Genomic DNA, 26262 nt, shown 5'->3' with positions numbered 1-26262 from the left:
ATTCTGTTTAGTTTGATTTAGTTCAGTTAAGTTCAGTTCAAATTGAAATCCGTTCAACTCAGTTCAACTGAGTTCAGGTTAAATCTGTTAAGTTCAGTTCAGATATGTTCAGTTTATGTTCAGTTTAGTTCAGTTCAGTTCAGTCTAGTATGTGTTTAATTCAATTTAATTCACTTCAGTTTAATTCAGTTCAATACAGTTCATGGTTGATGTGAACAGTACCTGACGCTGCTGGATATCTGCATGATTTATGCACTGCACTGCTGCCACATGATTGGCTGATTAGATAACTGGGGCAGTCATGGGCTGGAGGTAAGGGAACCAGTCCTGTGATTGGAAGGTTGCCGGTTTGAATATCCAGAACCGACAGTACATGACTGAGTTGTCCTTGAGCAAGACACCTAACCCCAAACTGCTCCCCGGGCACTGCGGATAGGGCTTGCCACGTCTCCGGGCAAGTGTGCTCACTGCCCCCTAGTGTGTGTGTGTTCACTAGTGTGTATGTGGTGTTTCACTTCACAGATGGGTTAAATGCAGAGGTAAAATTTCCCCGTTGTGGGACTAATAAGGGTCATTTAATAACTGCGTGAAGGAGGAGGTGTACAGATGTTCCTAATAAAGTGCTTGGTGAGGGTACATTGTTGCAACATCTCTATGATGCTTACATTCAGTACATTTTCACCCTAGAACTGGAGAGGCTTCATTGGCTAGAACACTGTCACTCCCTTTGACCAAATGATAGAACCGATTTGACAGCAGTAACAGTAACAGGTCAGTTTGACTTTTTGATGCTGCTAAATGAGTAATGAGTCCTTAGATGTTTAGAGCACATCTTGTGTGGACTTTTCTCTGAGAGTGAACTAGCTTGGTAGTTGGCTGGTTATCCATTCTGCTGACTACTAAACCATAGTTGAGCTTGATAACGAGGTTTGAATTTTATATCATGTCTCTCAGGCCCACCAGGAATAATGCAAAAGCCATACATAATATTAAACTGGAATAAGCATCCCTGGATGACAGTTCATTTTTAGTCTGGAGTAAGGATTATTAATGATCTCTTTCATATTTAAATTGTTTGTGAAGTGCTGTGCAACTCATTAGATGTTAATGGCGTGGTTTCCGCAGTGGTGTGTTGTGACTGATAAACTCTGTCTTCACGTCTCCTCTCTTCTCCTCCAACATGTACTGAACTGGAGTCCAGCTGTGCTGCTCACTACGTGCTCAGCACCTTTCTTTTTTGCTACTGAATGAACATTATGACTAGATATTTATTCAAGGTGAATATATACATTCGCAGTCTTAAAGTGAATGGTGCATTAATAAACAGCTGACTGTTTTGACCAGTAGCAGGGGCTTGTTGGGGATGCTTAAGAAGCTTGGATTGAATCCCAGGACCTCTGGAGTTGTGGACATTGTCTTGAGATGTTTCTATGAAGTGCTGCACTACATGGCGTGTTTAATGTGGTGTTTCAGCCACACTCATTGCTAACAGGTGTGTAAAATCAAGCACATAGCTGTGCAGTCTCCATAGACAAACACTGGCAGTAGAATGGGTCATTACATGTCCAGTGGTTGGTATGGTGAATTGGGTAACAACTCTGCATTCTACACTGTAGACAGGGGTTCAGTCCCCCACCAGGGCGAACACCCTACACTATACCAATAAGAGTCCTTGGGCAAGACTCCTAACGCCACCTTGGCCTCCCTGTGTAAAATGATTGTAAGTCGCTCTAACTTGTAAAGCATCTGCCAAATGCCATAAATGTACATGTAATTACGGAAGAGCTCGATGACTTTAAACACAGCACTGTCAGAGGATGCCACCTTGTCGCAAGCTTGTCCGTAAAGCCTCTGTCCTCCTAGATCTGCCCTGGTCAACTGTAGGTGCTATTACTGTCAAAAAGGAAGTATATAAGAGCAACAATAAGCAAGACTGCCAAGTGCTGAAGTACGTAGCACATCTAGTTATAAACTGTCTCTGGAGACTCTGGACTCTGGATCAGTGGAAACGTGTTCTCTGGAGTGAAGAATCATGCTTCACTATCTGTCTGATGGATGAATCTGGGTTTGGCAGATGCCAGGATAACACAACATACCAGAATGCCTAGTGCCAACATTAGAGTTTGGTGGAGAAGGGATAATGGGCTGGGGCTGTTTTTCAGGCCTCTTAGTTCTAGTGAAGTTAATACTACAGCACACAAAGACATTTTAGACAATTATATGCTTCCAGTGAGCTCCTTAAAGATATGATTTGATGAGTTTGGTGTGGAAGAACTGCAGTGGTCTGCTCAGAGTTTTGACCTCAACCCCATTGAAAACCTGGAACACCAATAGTGAACCAGACATTTTTGTCTGATGTCAGCGTCTGACCTCACAAGTGTTCTTTTGACAGAAAGGGCACAAATTCCCACCAAAATCTTGTGGAAATGCGACTGTAGCCTTATAGAGGAGACTGTAGACTTATAGCCACCAGTGTGTGTGATGGTCTGGTGTCCACATACCTTTGGCCATATAATGTATGTTTGCCCAGGATGAACGGTGGCTTTACTTCAGTACATCTGCAAAAGGCCTTGAATGTGGGCCAAAACATCATGATTTCAAATAAATAAAGTTGGAGGTTTTGTTGGTATAGTGACCTTTTTCTTGGTAAGACTTTTTGATTTTTGGTTGCACCTCATCTGTAGTTGGTTGAAACACCTTTTTTGCCTTGTTTTGGTCAGAAAGATGAGTACAAGATGCAACCAACTTTGGAGGTATGGAAAAATATCCCTCCAGATTTCTTTGAGAAACTGAAAGTGAACCTGAAAAGAATGGAAGCTCTAAGAAAGGCGAAGAGTGGACACAGTAAATTATGAATTTTATATTTAGCTAGTATTTGAGGGTTCTGTGTAACTTTCAGTTAATGAATAATGAATAACCTTTGGGTCTGAACGACTCCTCATAGCACAGAAAGGAAGAACCTTGCTGCCGGTGCATTCGTCACAACATGACTAGAATACTTTGCTGTCGTAAGTAAATGGCATCAACTTGCCACAGATGCGAGTCTAACTTTACGTTCAACCTCAGGATGATCCCTCTGCCTGTGGTCTGACCCGTCTCTGTGCCCCCCGCTCCTGAAGTCGTCTGGAGGCTCGTACTGATCGCGCAGCCAGGAATAACCCTGAGAGATACCTATCAGATACGATTAGAAGCACATCCAATTAAATTACAGCGTGACCAAGAGAGCTCATTTCACAGTTCAGTGAACAGCTAAAATACTGTTAGCGTGACTGACAACTGGCAAACGCCCGGGCTATTATTCCAGCTCCGCTAACGCCAATATATGGACAGATAAACATCTATTGTCCCTTAATTGTGTTCAGAGACTTTCTGCCTAATGTTTGACTGACTAACTGACTCACTCTGTTGTCTCTCTCTCTCTCTCTCTCTCTCTCTCTCTCTCTCTCTCTCTCTCTCTCTCTCGTTCCCTGTTTTGGCAGAAATCGAAAAGGTTCAGAAAGACGAAGAGAAAGAGGACGAGAAGTTTATTGATGTCGTCATAAACAAGAACATGAAACTGGGTCAAAAAGTGCTGATTCCTGTCAAACAGTTCCCCAAAGTGAGTACAGATTTATGCATTTGCACACTTAAATGCTGCTCTCTGTATTGTCATATCTTTGGTCGTTTGTGTAGTTTATTACTGTATAAAACATCTAATATCTTCATCCATCTCCAAAGGCCAGAGATTAAAAATATGTTTTGTACTTTGGCTGAAAAGGAAGTAAGAAAGACACACATCTGATCTTGATAATAGGACTATTCCAAAGCCTTGGAGCAGTTACTGAGTGGCCTGCTTACCCTTTACCATAAGCCTTGATTAAGGGATCATTAAGATAAATCAGTCAGAAGATGGAACATGTTCTCTAATCAATGTCTAGTCTACATACAGGCCAGTCCAGGACGAGCTTTAAACACTCATAGCAATATTTCAGACCTTACTTTACTCTGAATTTTAAACTGGATTGGAAACTAAGGAAAAGATGCTAATATAGTTGCAATATGGACCCACTTTGGTTGAACAAGTACAGAAGTCTAAACAAAAGCATTTATACATCATCGAAGGACAGACATGGTCTTATGTACAGTGACAACCACTGGCCACTTGTTTAGGAGAGTAAGAAAAAAAGTGCCATCGTTAAATTGTAAAGGGTTATTAGCCACCGATGCTCTTAAATCCAACAGACAATCATTGAGAAAATATTAGGTCTCTTGACAGCATACTGTCATTTGACTTCAAAGGTAGGTACAGTTGTGTATGGTCAGCATAGTAATAAGTTGAAATAATAAATAACGTAGCCCTGAGATAACGTATATGGAAAATAGAAAGGGGCCCAGAATTGATCCCTGAGGGACTCCACAGGTCATAGGAGTAATAGAAGAAAAAAAAAAAATGATCCACAGCATTTACTGAAAAAGGTTGTCTTTAAGATAAGAAACAAATCAAGTGCTGAACCTTTGAGATGAGATAGCATCGCATAATTTCATATTTTTGGTTTATAGCTTTTATGCCTTTTTTTTTAACATGTGGAAAATAGCAAAAACAAAGGAAGGTGCTTCCACAAGTAGGCCAGTCCAAATGTATTACTGGTATTTTTTACTGTAGTTCACAGTGTGCTTGTAGTGAGTTCATATGGACGATTCCTATCTGATTCCAAACTTACGTACCGTACCTTCTGCCAATGTCACTGATTTCACACCTGCACATCTGTATGCTGAATGATGGCTCTCCACCATTAGGGTCATTCTCAGGGGACTCTGGGCATGTTATATATGCCATTAACATATCCATGTGTGTGTATCGGAGCGGATACGTATATTTTCTTGCAGTATTCCCATCATCCTGCAGTGCAAGACGTACTCGTCTCATCTCATTTGCCGCCCCTCTCTTCTCCAGACCTGCGAGTAATGGAATTGTTTGTTTGCTTTGCTCTCTAATCTGTGTCTCTTGTCAGAGGAAAGAAAAAGAACCCACAAATTAGTTAAAAAAAAGAACAAATAAGGACTAGAAGAGCAGGTGCGAATGACAGGTTCTGTTCACTTAAAGTAATTGTGTTTGTTCTTTGTACAGCAGAAGGTATTTTTACAGGATTCTGTGTTTATCACCAGGTTTCTGGAGCTAGACGAATAAAGAAGGTGCTTGAGAGAGAGAGAGAGAGAGAGAGAGATAACCTGCTTTTAATGGAGATTTAAGCATTGGACATTGATCACTGCCTTAGCCAACTTAAACAATGATTTTTATATCATCTTTGTTTGCTTATTTGTCTTTCTTTTGTTTTGTAAAATTTGTTTTTTTGTCAGTTTATTCAGAGCTCCTTCCCTAAGTAGTGGGCAGGCTGTCCTGGGCAGATGGAAGCTACCATATCAACGCTATCAGATTAAACCTCACATCTCAAAGTCTTTTTATTTGTTTTTTGAATACCATTTCCGAAGACCAGCTGTACTTTACATTGCTTGACATATTTCATTATAAATGAAAGGGTCTAAAAAATCCTGTTACATTAATATACAATGGAAAGTTATGAATTAAATTTTTCCTTCTCCAGAAAAGTCCCCATTTTTGAGCTACAAGGTTTGGTTCCTACAGTGAGGAGATACAGTAATGACTCAGTGAGGTGTGGGAACGAGATCCTAATGCAAGGCCATGACTTAGCAAGGTGTGGCATTGAGATCCTCATGTGTGGCCACGACTTCGTAAGGCATGGCTAAGACTTTATGAGGCGTGGGAACAAGATTCTAATGCATGGGCATGACTTAGTAAGGTGTGGGAACAAGATCCCAACGTGTGGCCATGACTTAATAAGGCATGGTAACAAGATAATTAAGTCATCATCATCATCATCAGTCATGGCCATAATTCAGTAAGGCCTGGGAACGAGATTCCAACGCGTGGCCACAACTTAGTAAGGGGTGGGAATGAGATCCTAATGCGTGGACACAACTTGGTAAAGCATGAGAACAAGATCCTAATGCATGGCCATGACTTAGTAAGGCATAGGAATGAGATTCTAAAGCGTGGCAACGATTTAGTAAAATCTCATACTTAGCATGATCTCATTCCCATGCCTTACTAAGTCGTGGCCGTGGATTGGGATCTTGTTCCCCTGCATAAATAAGGCATGGCCATGCATTGTTTTAATTTATAAGGGATGTCACCAGCAATGCTCCTTAGAGAGTGGATTTAATCAAATTTTTTCATCAAAACCTTCTTCAGGGGTGTCATTTCACTCAGACTAAGATGATAGATTTTGTGTAACACAGACTGTGTGCACATATTACATCACATTTTGCCTTGGATCTTCTCACAAACATGCACAAAAGTATTCACTCTTCTGCTTTCACACGCATATGAAATTGAGTGACATCCCATTCTTAATCTATAGGGTTTAATATGATATCAGCTCACCCTTTGCAGCTATATCAGCTACAACTCTTCTGGGAAGGCTTTTTCACAAGGGTTAGGAGTGTGTTTATGGGAATTTTTGACCGTTCTTCAAGAAGTGCATTTGTGAGATCAGACACTGATGTTGGACAATAAGGCCTGGCTCACAATCTCCGCTCTAATTCATCCTTAAGAAAGTTGGTGACCTCTGTGCACTATGTGCCTCAGCATCCTCTGACCCCGCTCTGTCATTTTACATGGCCTACCACTTTGTGGCTGAGTTGCTGTCGTTCCCAATCACTTCCACTTTGTTATAATCCCACTGACAGTTGATTGTGGAATATTTAGTAGTGAGGAAATTTCACAACTAGACTTGTTGCTCAGGTGGCGTCCGATCACGCTGGAATTCACTGAGCTCCTGAGAGTGGTTCATTCTTTCATTAATGTTTGTAGAAGCAGTCTGCAGGCCTGGGTGCCTTTTTTATATACACCTGTGGCCATGGAAGTGATTGGAACACATGAATTCAATGATTTGGATGGGTGAGTGAATTTTTTTGGAAATATAGTGTATGTCTGGTCCTGAGAGGTTATACAGTACTATTCTGATGGTAAACATAATTGCGGGAAAAACTTGACACAAAACCAGCAGCCGTGAGGCATTCAAACAAATTGAGGGGAAGGTGTACTATTTCCACATTCTCCCATCTTTTCTGCATGGCCCTCCCTCCAAGTGAACACACACAAGGAAGAGAAGCACATTTTATTGTGTTTTTCTATGCACACGGCCCATAAATCATTCTCATTTGCCAATTTCATCGAAACACGCAGGCAGAAAACATCTGATTTGCACCTGAAACCAGCACAAAATGCTACAACAGACCCTCAATCTTCATGCTTTCATCAAGCTGGAGACCTTCAGTCCCAATAAAGGGATTAATACAAACACAGACAAGCACACCCACTACATTAAGTAGTGCTAAAGTGTGTGTGCTTGGTGTGTGTTCTGCTTTACAGTGTGGAGAGTGTGTGCTGATGAGACCGGTGTGCCCAGAGGGAGTGTGACAGAAAGGTGGTGTGGAATGAAGGCGGTCGGTGATGTTCTCTGCTTTTAGCTCAAGACATCACACACCTTCTCACATCCCTCCACACTGCTATCAGCCGCACACGCACATGACCACCTGGACCGTCACCCCGCCCAGAGGTGTCTGCTGTGCACTGTATGGTCTTGTGCTCTGCTGTACTCATTCAACTTTGCATTGCAGTACATTTTACTGAGTGGTATGGTCAAAAATATGGTTCACAGTGTATGCATTAATGCATTTGCCCACCCCAGATGTAACACACTTTGTTTATATATAACCACGTGACACATTTGAATGACATGATGATCTAACTGAATTGTTAGATTTAAGTCTAAATAATCATAATCAGATTACGGGTACAGTTCAAACATACTGCGTGTACTGACCTGCCTGAGCAGGACGTTTGATCGTGTGCCTCAGTGATGCTGCCGTTCAGTTATCCTCCACTATGAGCTTCCCACAGTCCCCACAGTGATAGAAAAACAACCAGCTCTTCTTCACATGCATCATCATCATCATTAATCAGTAACCAGCTCACAGCAGGGAGTTAGAGGTTAACTCAGATCTCCTGAAGCCAGTGAAGAAACCAGGCTAGACAGGAGTCAAGTCAAGAGGCTTTTATTGTCATTCCATCTATGTACAAGTACACAGTGGAGTGAAATTACATTCCTCCAAGGAACAACACGGTGCAACAAGGAATAAAATACACAGCACAAAGTGCAGTGTACAGACGTCAATGTGCATAGAAAATGAGACTAGACACAATATAATAAATACATTGAATTAAACAGACGTTAGACACAGTGAACAGACAGGACAGTGCAGCACTGACACAGCACTCATTCTAGACATGAGGTCGTGGAATAAGGTGCAGAGATATTAACATGCTGTGATCTGTGAGTCACACAGTCAGATGACAGACATAAACAGCAGTTACTGAGGTAGAAAAACCTGAGTAAACCAGTGGAAACACAGTGTAGCGGCAATGATCCAGATAGTGCAAGTAGAGCATCAAAAGAGGTGTGTGTGTGTGTGTGTGTGTGTGAGGGGTGGGGGTGGGGGGGGGGGTTTAGCTCAGTCCTTGTTAGTTTAAAAACCGTCCTCACTATACGCTGTAGGGTCTTGCGGGCCGAGGCAGTGCAATTCCCAAACCAAGCGATGATGCAGCTGCTCAGGATGCTCTCCACAGTCCCATTCGTCCTCCACAGGAGGATGAATACATGAGGAAATGAATCAGTGAAGAAGCACATTTGAATATATATATATAAATATATAACATGTATATATGTATTATATTATATAATACATATATACATATTATATATAATATATTATATATAATATGTATACATATTATACATTTTTATATATATATATATATATATATATATATATATATATATATGTAAATATATATATAGAGAGAGAGAGAAAGAAATACACAAAAGAATGAAAAAAATGTAAAAAACAAAAAAAAGAAGAGCTCAAAATGCATTTATAGAGGAAGAAAAGATTAAAGGAAAAACAGAAAGAAGGATAAAAGAAAAGAAAGTTGCAAAAGTGTGATAGAAAAAAAGTTTTAAGGAGAGATTAAAGATAGATAGATATACAAACAGGAGACTGGAGTGAGATTTTCATGTGACTGGAGTGAGATTTTCATGTGCCTGGAGTGAGATTTTCATGTGCCTGGAGTGAGATCTTGAGGTGACTGGAGTGAGACTTTCAGGCGACTGGAGTGAGACTTTCATGTGACTGGAGTGAGATTTTCAGGTGACTGGAGTGAGATTTTCAGGTGACTGGAGTGAGACTTTCAGGCGACTGGAGTGAGATTTAATACTATACTATACATATTATACATACTTAGAAGAAGCATCACGTAATGGGTGAAAAGCTTTTGCACGCGTCTCGGCAGTTCACTTTTGGAGCTGTTGTTTGGCGCCGCCCTGCATGGAGCTGAGCAGAACTACAAGGCAACCATATTCTTTATAAACACACTTCATATTTGGTAGTCTCACACAACGAGAACATCTGGAGACAACCATAAGAAACTTTGTGGGTGGGAACGAAGGCTTATTAGGTTGGGAACAAACAGCCAAATTTCTGAACCAGTCCAATTCCTTGCAGCCCGAGCTCAAAAAAAAAAAAAAAAGCAGCACTTTGTAGTCACTGTTATGAAGAAACAGAAAATATGAGCTTTTTTTTAGGATTTGCATTCAGACTAAACAGACCCGAGAAAGTCGGGAGCTTTTAGAAGGTACGTAGCTCAAATGCAAACAAATTCCCAAACAAAGCTGCCGATCCTTTCCACAACACGATTCCAAATTCCCGCGATCCAGCTCTGAGTTAAACTGATTGTCCTCAGACTTGTATTCTTGTTGTGAGATCATGCCTGGCCCCAAGAGACCAGACAGGCCTTTACAGTCAATCCAGTCATGTAAGGTACAGTGAAACAGTGGAGCCATCAACAAGTTCGAAACAAAACATGAAATGAAAGTGATGAAGAGCTAATTAATGAAATTCTTCCATTCCCAAAATATTTCTACAGAGGTGAAGTTTTACTCCGGCTAAGATAGAGAGCTTGTGAAACAATAACACAAACTGTACACTCATATTGCGGCCTCATCATGACATATTCGATCATCTCACAGATGGACCACTGGTCCTGAGAGTTTGATGCACGTTATTCTGATGGCGAACACGTGTTTGACTGCTGTCTCGGCTACTGTTGTTAAAAGAAGTCTCTCAATTACCTTTGAGACCATTACATAAATTTACAGCTGGTTTGACAAGGCAGATCCCTGCAAAGCTGCCTACTCAAGTTGCTCAAATGTCAGTAAAACAAGTGGAATATGTAATATCACGCATAATGTCTACACTTTTTGCGTGACCCAACCTCAAGCACATATGTGTCAGAGAGAGTATCATGTTTTGTGCTAGAGGCTTGTGCGCCAGCATCTGATTCGCATCTGAAACAGCTGTTTGGCTTCTTATGCTCCCCTAATGGAAGCTTCAGTCCTCCTTCTCCATCACGGACTATTGAGAATGCAGCTAGCGACAATAAGCCCATTACTGCTGGAGCGCTAATTCAATCTATCAAAGCAGTACCTTTCCACATCACTCTTAGAGAAGAAAAGCCAGGCTCTATGACATGTGCCGTAAATGAAGATGTCTTAAGCGGCTGTCAGGGCGTTTCGCTGCCGTATGGCCGCTTATGGTCAGACAAAAACGGTTTATCTTCAGCGGAGCAGGACGGCTAATCCGGACAGCTTCCTCTTTCTGAAAAAAGATTCCCCACTAATACCCTGCTTTCGGTTCTCCGACAGCCTGCCGCGGAAGATGAATTGAATTTGTGGTGTGTGACAGCAGGTGGAAGTGACGGAGCTCCACCTTTGGGTGCTGTGTGATTAGAGGCCTCAGGGGATCAAAAGCAGCCACTTTGGTTCCAGTTCTGATCGCTCAATTCATCTCCCAAGAGCGTGGCAGCTCAGCAATAAGGACTTTAAGCAGTGACGGCTGCAGGGTCAGCGACGGCGACCAGAAATAAATCTACATTAGCCGTGGAAATCAGAGTCGCTAAGTAACAATGCTAGCGTGACGCCAGAGTGGACGGTTTGAATTTGTGCTGGCTGAGATGAATGTCATTCAGAAAAGCAAGGCGATGCTTCAGTGGCCAGAATTTCTCTACAGAGAGAAACGCCATCCTGCTTCTCTCCACACTGTACAGCATCTTATTAAGGATAAAGTTTCTCAACTAACTGCCCTGTGACTCAGATCTGATGTTTTCAGGGCTTTGTGGACACAAAGATCAGATTTTTGCCATAATGTGGCACACATATGATGTTTTCAGGGCTTTATGGACACACAGATCTTACTTTTTAACTTATTTTAATTAGTTTATTATTATTATTATCCATCCATCCATTTTCTAAGCCGCTCATATGAATTAAATCTCAAGTTTTATTTTTATCTATTTTTACCTTTTTTTTTTTTCACTGTTATTTTTAAATTTTCTTTTCATTTCAAATGATTAAATATAGATATTGTTTTCTTTGTCATGTCAATCGATGTTTTTGTAAATGCTCAGCTACATTGAAAATTAGGGTTGCCCTAATTATAAATATATATATATATATATATATATATATATATATATATATATATATATGAATCTGACTCACATAAATTCTAATCTGACTCACACCTGATGTTTTCAGGACTAACTAGTTCGGTTAGCTTTAGAACAGACATTCACTGTATACACTTATACACAAAATCTAAAATCTTATACACAAAGTCTAATAAAAAAGTGAAAATAGGTTAAGACATTCTCTCAGAGAACTTGCTTAAATATGGTATTTTTCTTCACATTTCTGTGCAGTTTATATTTATTTTCAATGAGTTCAATGAAATAAAAACTGTGCCATAACTTTTGCACAGGCCACATTTTATTAGAGGTGAACGACATGGCAGTAACATCGAAATCACAAAGCTGTTGATGATACATACGTAACAATATTTTTTTTTTGTTCTCACATCTTACTTTTAAGTTGAAATGGACAAAAAAGATCCGTCTTGCCACATTTTAAAAATGCTGTTTTAAAAAAACTGTAAGTGCAATGACTTTATTCAGCATTTCCCACAGTGCACTGCACTAAATACAATTAAACAGGACTAAATATGTTCTCTTTGCAATGAAACACGCAGCTGGTCAGTTTTTCAGAAGTGAGAATATGACCAGAAAAGCATGTTGTGTCACGTCATTTATTATCGTTATCATCATTATCATAAAAGTTGAAATGCTCCCCAGCACTGCATTTTACAGTAAATCTTAAATTCAGTAGATAAACAGTAAGTGTGTACTAGAATGTGCAGTAGTGTGTTCTCTGTAGAGGATGTGTTCTCTGTAGAGGACCCCAATAGGCTATTTATTAATTAATTTATTTATTTAATTAGTCAGCAATGTTCATTTATTAACCGATTGATTCGTTCATTTATTTTGCTGCAACCGAATCTATAAAAGGACTGATCGGTTTAAGGACTCATTCTTCCCATCCTGGAGCGTCCTGCTATGATAAATGATTTATGAATAACTTCCATTTATTTTGCTATTAAATGAATTCATAATCAATGCTGTGGTCAGAGATAAAAAAAAAACAAAAAAAAAACAGCCTCATAGCTCTTTATCCCCCCCCCCCCCCTCTCTCTCTCTCTCTCTCTCTCTCTTTCCATTTCACATTTGTTACATCTCCTAAGGGAAAGATGCAACAAAGAGGAAGCGAGACTGCCCGCTCAGCCACCAGATCAGAATAAAGAGACATTTCTAAATAATAAATAACATTAAATAAAACCACATCAGTTCCAAATATAACCATTTGCTTAGCACCCTGCACTGTTAGCCAGCCATCAGCGGTGGTGTAAAACATAGGATTAAAAAAAAAGGTGAAATAACTTCAGGAAAGCCCACAGTTTAAAACAACAAACAAAAGATGAGAAAAAAATTTAAAAAGCAAAAATCAAAGAAAATGATAAAAACACTACCCTCACTGCTCCAGCCATAAACAAGGTCAAAACAGGTGAAACAAATGAGGCCTCCCCAACATTCCCTACGTCTCCAAAGATCATTAACTCAAATTAAAACGTGTTTTATTGGCCTGTGTGGGCATGTAGGCCAGCAAATCACAATGAATGACTGAATTAAGTCTTTGCCCACTAACAGAGAGCAGGGCGTAGAAAGGGCCTTTTGTAGCCGGCGCCAACTGGAGCAGCCAATCGCATGCTGCGGAAGGTGTGGCACCAGTCATGCAGCAACATCACCTAGGGAGCACACAGATGAACACAAAGGACAGAAAAGCACACGGGACATAACACATTTTTACAGACTTCAGCTGTAGATGTTTGCAGAGCCTGTGATTATATAGCATCTCTCCTGTTTTAGAATCCATCACAACCTTACGTTTTACGCTTCCTAATTAAAACGCAGCTGCAGGTTAGCAGAAAGTAATCGGTCTTAGAGTAAACGTGCTTTACAGGCTCGTATCTAACAGTAGCTTAAAGCTGAGCTGAGGCATTTTTAGATGGTTGTGGAGGGACGAGGTTCTACATGGTTCAAGTGTGTGAAAGTGGCACAGTGAGTAATCATCAGGGACACACCGCAGCTGTTCTGAGGGTATTTTTTCATCTGAGTGATCCTGCTTTGTCTTCTGCAGGGTATTAAAGTGATTTCCCCCCTTAGAAACCAAACACAACTTCGCCCTGTTGAAGCCAGTTGTAAGTCACTTGTGTCCTCATTAGGTAATGTCTTACATCTGTGTGAACACGGGGCTTTCACAGCACCAGGGTTGAATTTTTGTCACACAGAATTCTCTTACATACAATTTTACTTGAATTAATTCCCAGGTTTAGTCTTTTAGTCACTCAACTAAAATATGAGACTAGCGTCGCTTGTAATCGAGGCCAATGTGATGACTTTTAATTCAGTTGAATACTTTTCTCAGGCGCTGTAACTAGAAACAGACAGTGGAATCAACCAATCGTGATTCGATTTACACTGGGTGGGACTCATTTCGTGAGAAGAAAATGTTGTTCTAGGTCTTCTGGAAGCTTTAGATATGTCATTTACTGTGAATATAAGCCATAGTAAAACCAGGTTCCAGGTAGTTGTTAGGATTGGAAAAAAACAGCAGCAGCTCTGAGTCAGGACCCTATACTGAAAGAGTCACTGTGCAACCAATACAAGATCAAATATGTTAATGTCAGTGAGTATAGAACGGCTACCAAATGTTCATGTGCACCACTGTTAGCTTAGGAATAGCATAATATCAGAAATCCCATTCACGATAAACTTTTGCGATAATGTAATAATGTAAAATGTGTAGCTAATTAAGGTCATATAGAAATTATTATGTATTTTTATGTATATTTTTGATAGAAAAGCCAGAAATAAAATGAGGTGAAAAACTTGATTTATAGACACGGTCTGAGTTCACATGCAAAGATTTTTGCCAATTCGATTGAATATATTCTGATTATAGATTAAGACTGAGGTCTTTATGCTCACTCTACTCAACAATCTGATGGAAAATCTCTGTTTACATGCTCACTACAAGTAATCTGATCAAGAATTACGCAGATGCATAGAGAACCACTTATTGTAGACGTTACCATAACAGAGAGCATCACGTGAGTCGAGTCAGAGTCAGATGAGCAGCAGTGAGCAGTGACTGTTTTTAATGGCTTTAAAATGATGTCAGCCTCAGGAAAACGTCCTTCACATGTCCTTATTAAAGAAGGCAGAGAGGAAGAAGTCGTGTTCTGAGACACATAAGCTGGACGTCTGTCCCACCGCCATCTTTTAAAGATCAAAGCATAAACTTCGGCTCCACTGCAGACCAGTTTCTGCTCATGTTGAACGGTATAAACTTTCACTATGACGCGACGCACATGCAGAACGGACTTAAACTTTCCGTTAGGGAATGTAATCGGATACAGATGTTAATACGAGTATTATTCTTTTATTTAATGGATTATTTGGAGGATTACCCACCTCGTTCAATTGGATACAAATTATATTCCGAATGGCTTCAATCGGCCTAGACTACATGGATGTATTCTATTTTGATTGAGCTATTAGTCTAATTATTAATGGATTATCAGGCAGCATGTAAATATGGGTAATGCTGATGGGAATAGATTTTTGAATGAGTGTTGCGATTGCAGGAACATAGATCAAAGTGTTTGGTCCTACATTTGTCAGAACTGCTGCGGTAATGATTGTAGGGGTTCAGTGGGTATTATTACTTATCGAGATATAATAAAAGTTCACAGCCCTCCGTTGTACATGTGTGAACTCCTGTTGTGTTGCATCATCTTCAGGAACTTGCGCATAATTGCTGGGATGGAATTGCTGGGACTTATTTCTGTAACATTTGCGAAATGGAAAGCAAGCTGGCATCACTGATACAAAGTACTGCTCTTAAGGAGCAGCAAAGCTACTTTATTGCCAGTAGTGCCCCCTTAAGGACAGTCTTCTGCCTGTTGAATGTAAGGTTGATGAGGTGCTTTGGATGTAAAATTGTCATTGAAAAAAAGGCACAATACAAATTTGCAGCTGAAGTCTTGAAGTGAAAAGTTGATTGGTCCACAGTTTGTTTACATTTTGACTTGCACAGATGTAACAGTCACCTTTGTGATGTGATGTGTTGTTGCATTTGAGCCGTGTACATCTAATCCACTGTTCCTTTAAGACAACAAAGTTTTTTTGTTTGTTTGTTTGTTTTTTGTAAATCCCTCAAACTGCAGTGTATTTAAGGCTCCTCCGTCTTTCCTCTCCTTCAGCTTCCTCATTCTATAGCAGTTTTACAAAGTGTAATGCCTGCATCTGGCATAGTAACCTGTGATGGAGGGAGAGAGAGAGAGAGAGAGAGAGAGAGAGAGAAATTTTGCTGAGGGCAGCGAATGGGAGTACTGTTGAGAATTAAACACATTTTTCCTTTCTCGACTCTCTCTCTCTCTCTCTCTCTCTCTCTCTCCTCTCTCCTCTCTCCTCTCTCTCTCTACAGTGCTGTTTGAGGGATGATGAAAAGATTTCTCTGTTGGGTGTGCTCCTCTCTCCGTCCCCCTCAGAGAGCTTTGATTAATCATACGTCTGATTCTACCTGCGTCCACTGACTTTTAATCTTCTCTCCCTCTCTCTCTCTCTCTCTCTCTCTCTCTCTCTCTCTCACTTTTTCCTTTTATTCTCTCTCTACATCTTTCTCTATGTCTCTCTGTCTCTCACACTTTTCTTTTGACTCTTTTTCTTATTTTAATCTCTCTCTCTCTGTTTCTCTCCCCCGTTCACCTTCTCCTTTTACCCTCACTATCTCAATTTCTTCACTTTCTCTCTCTCTCTTTCACTATCTCGATTTCTTGACTTTCTCTCTTTCTTTCTCTCTCTCTCTGTCTCTTTCTCTCCTTCACCTTCTCCTTTTACTCTCACAAATCAATTTATTGACTTTCTCTGTCTCTCTCTCTCTCTCTCTCTCTCTCTGTCTCTCTCTCTCCTTCACCTTCTCCTTTTCCCTTTACTATCTCGATTTCTTGACTTTCTCTCTCTGTCTCTTTCACTATCTCAATTTCTTGACTTTCTCTCTTTCTTTCTCTCTCTCTCTGTCTCTCTCTCTCCACCTTCTCCTTTTACCCTCACTATCTCAATTTCTTCACTTTCTCTCTCTCTGTCTCTCTCTCTCCCTCTCTCTGTCTCTCTCTTTTACCTTCTCCTTTTACCCTCACTATCTCAATTTCTTGACTTTCTCTCTTTCTTTCTCTCTCTCTCTGTCTCTTTCTCTCCTTCACCTTCTCCTTTTACTCTCACAAATCAATTTATTGACTTTCTCTGTCTCTCTCTCCCTCTCTCTGTCTCTCTCTCTCCACCTTCTCCTTTTACCCTCACTATCTCAATTTCTTCACTTTCTCTCTCTCTCTCTGTCTCTCTCTCTCCCTCTCTCTATCTCTCTCTTTTACCTTCTCATTTTACCCTCACTATCTCAATTTCTTCACTTTCTATCTCAGACTCTCTCTTTATCTCTCTCTCTCTCTTTATCTCTCTCACTCTGTCTCTCTCTGTCTTTCACCTTCTCCTTTTACCCTCACTGTCTCAATATCTTGACTTTCTCTCTCTCTCTCTCTGTCTCTCTCTCTTTCACCTTCTCCCTTTACGCTCACTATCTCAATTTTTTGACTCTCTTTATCTCTCTCTCTCTCTTTATCTCTCTCTCTCTGTTTCTCTCTCTCCTTCACCTTCTCCTTTTATCAAATCAAGTCAAATCAAATTTATTTGTAGAGCTTTTTACAACTGATGTTGTCACAAAGCAGCTTTCCAGTAAAGACAAAGTTTTAACATGAAATCTAAAAAACCCCAGGTGAGCAAGCCAGGGGCAACAGTGGCAAGGAAAAGCTCCCTCAGAGCTGAGGAAGAAACCTTGGGAGGAACCAAGGCTCACAAGGGGATCCACCCTCCTCCGGTCAAACTACCTACAAGTGATTATACTACTAATATTAATAGCAGTAGTATTAGTAGTAATAGCTAGGAGTCCTTGAGAAACTTCAATGCAGTTTTCCGGGCAGCTAGTCCAAGGCATGTGGTGGTAGTTGGGGCGTGGACAGCTAGTCCGAGGTAGCTGGGGCGTGGGCAGCTGGTCTGAAGTGGGTAGCAGGACAGCTCGACAGTCAGTCATCTTCAGTGTCCAGCCAGACATGCAGGGATGGAATTAGTTTTATTCTGTCTGTTTGTACGTAAAACAGGGAATGTGAACATTTCCAGAGTGTGGCTAACGACTCCGGCAGATCTGACTATGACAGCTTAACTAAAAGGAGAGAACCAGAAGGACACACAGACACGGCAGCACCAGCGTCTCAGTTTACTATAATTCCCTGTGTCCATGGACCCCTGGATCTGCCGCCTTTGTCTACCAAAAGCTAAACTGAACAAGTGAGTATTCAGTCTAGTCTTAAAGAGTCCTGAACATTTTCTGGAAGATCAGAGTTTATATAAGAAAAGGCTCTTCCCCACCAGCTGCAGCCTTATGAATTCTAGGAACTCTCATCAGCACTCTGTGATCTGAATAGTCGTGATGGCTCGTAATAGGAGATACGGTCTTGCAAGTACTCAGGTGTGAGCCCATGTAGGGCTTTATGTGTCAATTAAAGGATTTTATAATCATTACAGAGTTTAACAGGCAGCCAATGAAGTGATGATAGTGCTGGACTGATATGATCAGATTTTCTAGTTTTAGTGAGGACCCTGGCTGCGGCGTTTTGGACTAGTTGGAGTTTGTTTAAATTCCTGCTCGTACATCCTGACAGTAGTGCGTTACAGTAGTCTAGCCTAGAAGTAATAAAGGCATGTACTAATGTTTCTGCGTCACGCAGGGACAGGGCATTTCTTATCTTGGCATTTCTTATGTTGTGAAGATGTAAAAAAGCTGTCCTAGTGTTGCTGCCTATGTGTTGATCGAATCATAAATCTGAATCAATTATGATACCAAGATTTTTTGCTGCTGGGCCAGGTGTGACCGGAAAGTGAGCAAGATTTGAAATTAAATCTGATAATTTCTTCTTTCCAATTTAGGACCCAGAAGGAGAACCTCTGATTTATTACTGTTTAATAGGAGGAAGTTACGTAACATCAAAGCCTTTCACATCTTTTACACAGTCCTCTATTTTCTTTAATCTGTATTTGTCATCAGGCTTGGCTGATATGTACAGTTGCACTGCGTAACAGTGAAAGTTTACGCCATGGTTACTTATAACTGTGCCTAACGGTAACATGTATAGAGTAAATAATAATGGTCCTAATATAGAGCCTTGCAGAATTCCAAATCTTACTTTTGAATAATTGGATTTTGAATAATTGGTTTATAAATTGTTTACACTGACGGACTGATAACGTTCTGTTAGGTAAGATCTGAACCATGATAGGGCTGTCCCTGTGATTCCAACCATGTTTTCTAACCTTTCTAGGAGAATATTGTGGTCTATTGTATCGAAAGCTGCACTGAGGTCAAGTAGCACTAACAGGGATACGTAGCCTTGATCAGAGGCAAGAAGAAGATCGTTAACTAGAGCTGTCTCAGTACTGTGATGTGTCCTGAATCCAGAGTGGAATTTTTCATATATATGGTTCTTATGTAGATATGAACTAAGTTGTTGGGCCACAGCTTATAAGATCTTTGATATAAAACAGTAAGTTAGAAACAGGCCTGTAATTAGACTACGCTAACATCAATAGTTGCTTTATTGATCAGAGGTTTGATAACTGCTAGTTTAAAAGCTTTGGGTACATGGCCCAGCCTAAGGGACGACTTTACTATGGTTAAAGAGTAATTTTGAGGGAATTGCATCGAGTATGCAGGTTGTGCAATTCACAGAGGAGATCATCTTCTCTAGTTCTAGCTGTGGGAGTGAAAGGTTTCCAGCCTTTCTTTCTGGTGAGAGTTGCTGGGATGTCTGGTTCAGTACCTGCCTGATGTTTTGTGATTCGGCAAATCACACTAAACAGTACTCTAGGCTTGTATTTATTATTTTCGACCAGCGAGGTCAGATATGCAGAGCGAGCTTTAGTGAGAGCATTTCTATACTCTATAAGGCCGTCCTTCCAGGCAGAGTGGGACACTTCCAGCTTGGTTTGTTGACATTTCTGCTCTAGTTTCCGAACTGTTGGTTTTAAGGTACAGGTTTTATCGTTGTACCACGGGGCGAGCTTTTTCTGCAGTATTCTTTTTTTTTTTTTGTAAGTGGTGCCATGTTTTCTAAGGTGGATCGAAAGGTATTTTCTAAATAATCCCAGTTTGTAGAATAGCGGGGGATGTACATATATTATGGCTAAGGCGTGGCTCATACGTAATAAGATAATGGTCGGGGATTGCTGAGGTTTGCGGTAGTATATTAAGCTTGTCTATGTTAAGACCTAGTGTCAAAACTAAATCTAAAGTATGACTAAAGTAGTGTGTAGGCCCTGTTGCATTTTGGGTAATACCAACAGAGTCTAGAATTGAAGTAAATGCCTTTTTTAGTGGGTCATCTTCCTTCTCAAAGTGGATATTAAAATCTCCTACAATTATTACTTTGTCATTGCACACAGCCAGGTTTGCAGCGAAGCCACTAAATTCTTTTAAAATTCAGAGTAGGGCTCTGGTGGTCTGTAAATGTTAAATAATGAAAATGTGTTCTTTCAAAGGAAGTGAAGGTGTCACATTGTTTCTGACTGATATCTAGAGTATTTTGGTAGATTACACAGACTCCACCTCCCTTGCCTGATAATCTTGGCCTATGTGCATAATTATAGCTGACAGGCGTGGCTTCATTTAAAGCTCATTAATCAAAGCTTCATTTAAATATTCATCTGGTCTGATGTTTCAGTGAGACAGAAAACGTTAAAATTTATGATCACTTATAATTTCATTTACAACGACTGCTTTAGAGTTTAGTGATCTTATATTAACTAGTCCAAACTTTAGATTGAAGGTGTTAGTGCTATCATCTGAATACGGATATATGTTGATTAGGTTGTTTAAACAGGTTGATTGGGTTTTTCCATGATTAAATTTAGTTTTAATTCAGAGCAAAGACACAGTCTAAATAAAGTTGAACCTGGGTGACGCCTCAAGGCGGTTCGCAGACGGGCAGTTTAGCCTGTCTGTCTGTGGCCTGGTCCCGGCTCTGGATTGTCAGCAGCTGTTTACACTACTCTGCCGACTAACTAAAAGACTATGTGCTATGCTGCAAGAAAGTAAGGCAGCACCCTCCCGCGTGGGGTGGACACCATCCCTACCTACCACCCCTTTTACCCTCGCCATCTCAATTTTCTCATTCTCTCTCTCTCTCTCTCTCTCTCTCTCTCTCTCTCTCTCTCTCTCTCTCTCTCTCTCTCTCTCTCTCTCTCTCTCTTTATCTCCCTCTCTCTCTCTGTATATCTCTCTCTCTCTCTCTCTCTGTCTCTTTCTCTCTTTCACCATCTCCTTTTACCCTCACTATCTCAATTTCTTGACTCTCTCTGTCTCTTTATCTCCCTCTCTCTCTCTCTCTCTCTCTCTCTCTCTCTCTCTCTCTCTCTCTCTCTCTCTCTCAGTGGATTATGCTATTTCTAGTCTCTTCAGAATGTCTGTGAAAAGTGAATGACTCGGCCGTTTTGAGTGGCAGTTAAATTAAACAGGAAGGTGGTCTCTGAGTTTTGCTCAATCCTGTATGCGTGAGTTTATTATTGACATACGGGGTGCGCTAAAGTATGTGTGTTTGTGAAGTGTACATCTTTCTGTTGTGTGTGTGTGTGTGTGTGTGTGTGTGTGTGTGTGTGCCTGTCTGTGTGAGGTGGTTTCTGCATATTTGTGTGTGTGTAGGTGGTTGTATTCTCTCTGTTAAGCTCCCCTTGGATCTCAGTGCTGTGTTTAATGTTCAGATTAAAGCATCTCTGCCTTTACAGCCTTTAATCTCCACAGATTACACCACTAAACACCCTCCCGCTAAATACTGTTAATGCAAAACAGCACAGCACACACACACACACACACACACACGCTCACTCACACTCACACACACACACACACACACACACACACACACACACACACACACACACACAAACACACAAGGCTGGACAGGTCTAAATGACTACAGGGTCATGATACTGAGCGTTCATACAGATGAGTTCAAAGGAAAGCAGATCAAAAGAAAAGTAAACATGAGTATTTTAGGTGTCGGACCACCATGGTCACGAGACGTCAGTCAGAGTCGTGAGTCTCTGACGTATGAGTCTAAATCGAGTCTGGAATCTCTGATGTGTGAGTCTGAGTCAAGTCTCTGAGATGTGAGTCCAAGTCGAGTCTCTGAGATGAGACTTTGAGTCGAGTTTGGAGTCTCTGACGTGTAAGTCTGAGTCGAGTCTGAAGTCTATGTGGTGTGAGTCAAATTCGAGTGTCAAGACTCTGAGTGTCAAATCACTGAAATAAGAGTCAGAGAAGAATCGTGAGTCTCTGAGGTGTGAGTCTGAGTTGAGTCTTGAGCATCTGAGGTGAACGTTTGAGTCAAGCCATGTCTCTAGAGTGCAAATCTCAAGTCTCTGAGGTGTGAGTCTGAGTTGAGCCTTGAGTCCCCGATGTGTGAGTCTGAGTCGAGTATTGAGTCTCTGAGGTGTGAGCCTGAGTCGAGTCTTGAGTCTCTGGGTGTGAGACTGAGGTAAGTCTCGCGTCTCTGAGGTGTGAGTCTGAGTCGAGTCTTGAGTCTCTGGGTGTTAGACTGAGGTAAGTCTTGCGTCTCTGAGGTGTGAGTTTGAGTTGAGTCTTGAGTCTCTGTGGTGTGAGTCTGAGTTGAGTCTTGAGTATCTGAAGTGTGAGACTGAGGTAAGTCTTGCGTCTCTGAGGTGTGAGTCTGAGTTGAGTCTTGAGTCTCTGGGTGTGAGACTGAGGTAAGTCTTGCGTCTCTGAAGTGTGAGTCTGAGTCGAGTCTTGAGTCTCTGGGTGTTAGACTGAGGTAAGTCTTGCGTCTCTGAGGTGTGAGTTTGAGTTGAGTCTTGAGTCTCTGTGGTGTGAGTCTGAGTTGAGTCTTGAGTATCTGAAGTGTGAGACTGAGGTAAGTCTTGCGTCTCTGAGGTGTGAGTCTGAGTTGAGTCTTGAGTCTCTGGGTGTGAGACTGAGGTAAGTCTTGCGTCTCTGAAGTGTGAGTCTGAGTTGAGTCTTGAGTCTCTGTGGTGTGAGTCTGAGTTGAGTCTTGAGTCTCTGAGGTGTGAGCCTGAGTTGAGTCTTGAGTCTCTGAGGTGTGAGTTTGAGTTGAGTCTTGAGTCTCTGAGGTGTGACTCTGAGTTGAGTCTCAAGTCTCTGAGGTGTGAGTCTGAGTTGAGCCTTGAGTCCCCGATGTGTGAGTCTGAGTCGAGTATTGAGTCTCTGAGGTGTGAGTCTGAGTCGAGTCTTGAGTCTCTGGGTGTGAGACTGAGGTAAGTCTTGCGTCTCTGAGGTGTGAGTTTGAGTTGAGTCTTGAGTCTCTGTGGTGTGAGTCTGAGTTGAGTCTTGAGTATCTGAAGTGTGAGACTGAGGTAAGTCTTGAGTCTCTGAGGTGTGAGTCTGAGTTGAGTCTCTGGGTGTGAGACTGAGGTAAGTCTTGCGTCTCTGAGGTGTGAGTCTGAGTTGAGTCTTGAGTCTCTGAGGTGTGAGTCTGAGTTGAGTCTTGAGTCTCTGAGGTGTGAGCCTGAGTTGAGTCTTGAGTCTCTGAGGTGTGAGTTTGAGTTGAGTCTTGAGTCTCTGAGGTGTGACTCTGAGTTGAGTCTTGAGTCTCTGAGGTGTGAGTTTGAGTTGAGTCTTGAGTCTCTGAGGTGTGACTCTGAGTTGAGTCTTGAGTCTCTGAGGTGTGACTCTGAGTTGAGTCTTGAATCTCTGAGGTGTGAGTTTGAGTTGAGTCTTGAGTCTCTGAGGTGTGACTCTGAGTTGAGTCTCTGGGGTGAAAGTTTGAGTCAAGTTTTATGTCAGTTCAGTTGTATAATCTTCATAGAAAAGCTTTGACCAATAGGATGAGATGCTCTGGAGCAACATGTCCAAAGCCAGTTATCACCTAGAGGTGAATAAACAGCTACATTTTCATAGACTGTCTGTCCAAATTGAAAGCCAGTAAATGAAAATGTGAAAAAATGGCAATTTTTGCCACCTACCAGCTTTTTTCCATCACACTAATGTGATAATATCATGATGTCATTTCCTCCAACAAAGACATACGTTTTGGACTTTTGAAGTTGTGTTAGACACATCCATCTCTGATTTCATGCATGCTGCAGATTGTGTAGCTTTGAATTCGTCTATCAAAACGATGACTTACATTGTCAAAGTAATAATCTATTATTACTGTTTATCTATTTATATATCTATTTATATCTTTTTATTATTTCTAATTCTGTCTATTATTTCTTCTGTATTATTTCTAACCCTTTCTAATGTCGATTTATTTTTAATTATTAAATAATTTCAATCCCTACTACTACTAACAATAATAATAATATGCAACCAACAGCCTGTTGTTAACACCAGCCTACTGGTGTTTAATAATAATTTTCTTTGTTGTTTTTGTTTTTCACCAAATATGTCCTTGTATGTTAATGCAATGTTCTCAAGTATGTAAAAATGAATCAGATTCATTTTTATATTAATATTCTGATTTGCTTTTCCTTTTACAGTTTAATTTTGTGGGTAAACTGCTGGGTCCCCGCGGCAACTCGCTAAAGAGGCTACAGGAAGACACACTCACCAAGATGTCCATCCTGGGCAAAGGATCCATGAGAGATAAAGAGAAGGTGAGAAGATGCTGGCTTATTCTTGACTCCTCTCGTTCTTTTTCTGGAAACCTCTGTGATTGTGAATGGCAGCACTGAAAGTCCCGAAAAAGGGGTGATGGTTGGGGGATTCACTGCCCTCAAAACCTCACGGCTAAGCTGTCCAAGAATCACTGTCCAAGGTGCCGAAATAGCAACGGCTACTCGTATCAGAACCTTGGACAGCGGCCAGTGAGTTTTGGAACTGTTTAGGCTGGAAATCCCCAACAGTCCCAACACGAGTCACTATATGGAAAGTCTACCATCTCCTGAAAGAGGTTTCTCTGCTGTTTCCTATTGTGTTTCCTGCTGTCAGTGTGTACACTCACCAGCCACATTATTAGGTACGCCGTGCTAGTAAAAGCTTGGACCCCCTTTTGCCTTCAGAACTGCCTAAGTCTTCGTGGCACACTTTCAACAAGGTGTTAGAAACATTCCTCAGAGATTTTCGTTGGTTATTTGATTTCCAGTTGCCTTTCTATCATTTCGAACCAGACTGCCCATTCTCCTCTGACCTCTCCCATCAACAAGGCATTTTCGTCCACACAATTGCTGCTCACTGGATATTTTCTCTTTTTTGGACCATTTTCTTAAACTCTAGAGATGGTTGTGCGTGAAAATCCCAGTAGATCAGCAGTTTCTGAAATACTCAGACCAGCCCGTCTGGCACCAACAACCATGCCACGTTCAAAGTCCCTTAAATCCCCTTTCTTCCTAAATGCTTGGTATGCACTTCAGCAAGTTGTCTTGACCACCTCTACATGGCTAAATGCACTGAGTTATGGCCATGTGATTAGCTATTTGTGTTAACAAGCAATTGAACAGGTGTATATATTATATATTATATATATTATATTATATATATTATATATATTATATTATGTATATATTATAGGTGTACCTAATAAAGTGGCTGGTGAGTGTATATGTATACACCGATTTGGCATAACATTCTGACCACATCCTTGTTTCTACGCTCATTGTCCAATTTATCAGCTCCATTTACTATATAGTTTCACTTTGTAGTTCTACAATTACAGACTGTAGTCCATATGTTTCTCTGATACTTTGCTAGCCCCCTTTTACACTGTTCTTCAGTCATGAGGACCCCCATGGACCCTCACAGAGCAGGTACTAACCACCACATCAATATTAGTGAAGCAGAGGTATGAGCCACCACTTCACTTTCTTAATTTCTTCAATCTCACAGTTTTGACAAAGTAATATCTTTTTTTCTTTCCAATTACTTATTTTTTCCTAACTTTGACTTAGTATCTCAAAAGAATCACTTATTACCTCAAAATAAGTACTTCTTTTAGGACTCATAAGTCATTATTTTATGATATCAGGTCAATGGGCCTGATTCACCAACCTTTCTTAATTCAGTTCAATTCAGTTGAGGTTTATTTGTATAGTGCTTTTTACAATGATGTTGTCACAAAGCAGCTTTACAGAAGTTTGAAAACATACAGTTGTAACATATACCCCAGTGAGCAAGCCAGAGGCGACGGTGGCAAGGAAAAACTCCCTCAGTCTGGAGGAAGAAACCTTGGGAGGAACCAAGACTCACAAGGGGAGACCCATCCTCCTCTGGTCAAACAGTATTAACAATTTAATAAGCTAAATACCAAATAGAAGCTAAGAGGATCTCTGTTTGAACGCTGGATGGTAAACCTTTAGAAACTGCACTGGTATAGGAAGTTTCTGACTGAGTCTTTATGAAAAGTGGGAGTGAGCTGAAACAGTCCCATCCTATCTCAATGCTGATACATCTAAATGGCACAGTGATGTAAATAAGGGTGTTGCAGTTGGCACAAATGAACAGGAGAGCGGGTTGGTGATGGTGAGGAGGAGGCCCTGATGGTCAGTCTTCAGCAGGATGGGAGGGCAGTCATTATTTCAGGAAGAGTAAAGAGACAAAATTTGTTCTGCTCAGG

The 26262-nt window shown here is 40.9% G+C and overlaps 1 protein-coding gene across 4 annotated transcripts in view; it reads left to right on the top strand.

Moving 5' to 3' along the window:
* khdrbs3 (KH domain containing, RNA binding, signal transduction associated 3) overlaps positions 1-26262 on the top strand; it is a 225590-nt gene that overhangs the window by 105376 nt on the left and 93952 nt on the right. For all 4 annotated transcript variants that reach the window (XR_005131015.1, XR_001858475.2, XR_005131014.1 and 1 more), the window contains exons 2-3: positions 3480-3598; positions 24191-24307. Coding sequence is in view for 1 of the 4 variants with exons in the window: in XM_017711960.2 (XP_017567449.1) it covers positions 3480-3598; positions 24191-24307 (236 nt within the window). In the remaining 3 variants the exon portion in view is untranslated. The remainder of the gene's footprint in view (positions 1-3479; positions 3599-24190; positions 24308-26262) is intronic.

Source organism: Pygocentrus nattereri, chromosome 11, assembly GCF_015220715.1.
Source record: "Pygocentrus nattereri isolate fPygNat1 chromosome 11, fPygNat1.pri, whole genome shotgun sequence".
Classification (NCBI taxonomy): Eukaryota; Metazoa; Chordata; class Actinopteri; order Characiformes; family Serrasalmidae; genus Pygocentrus; species Pygocentrus nattereri.
This window is presented reverse-complemented; position numbering and strand designations above follow the sequence as displayed.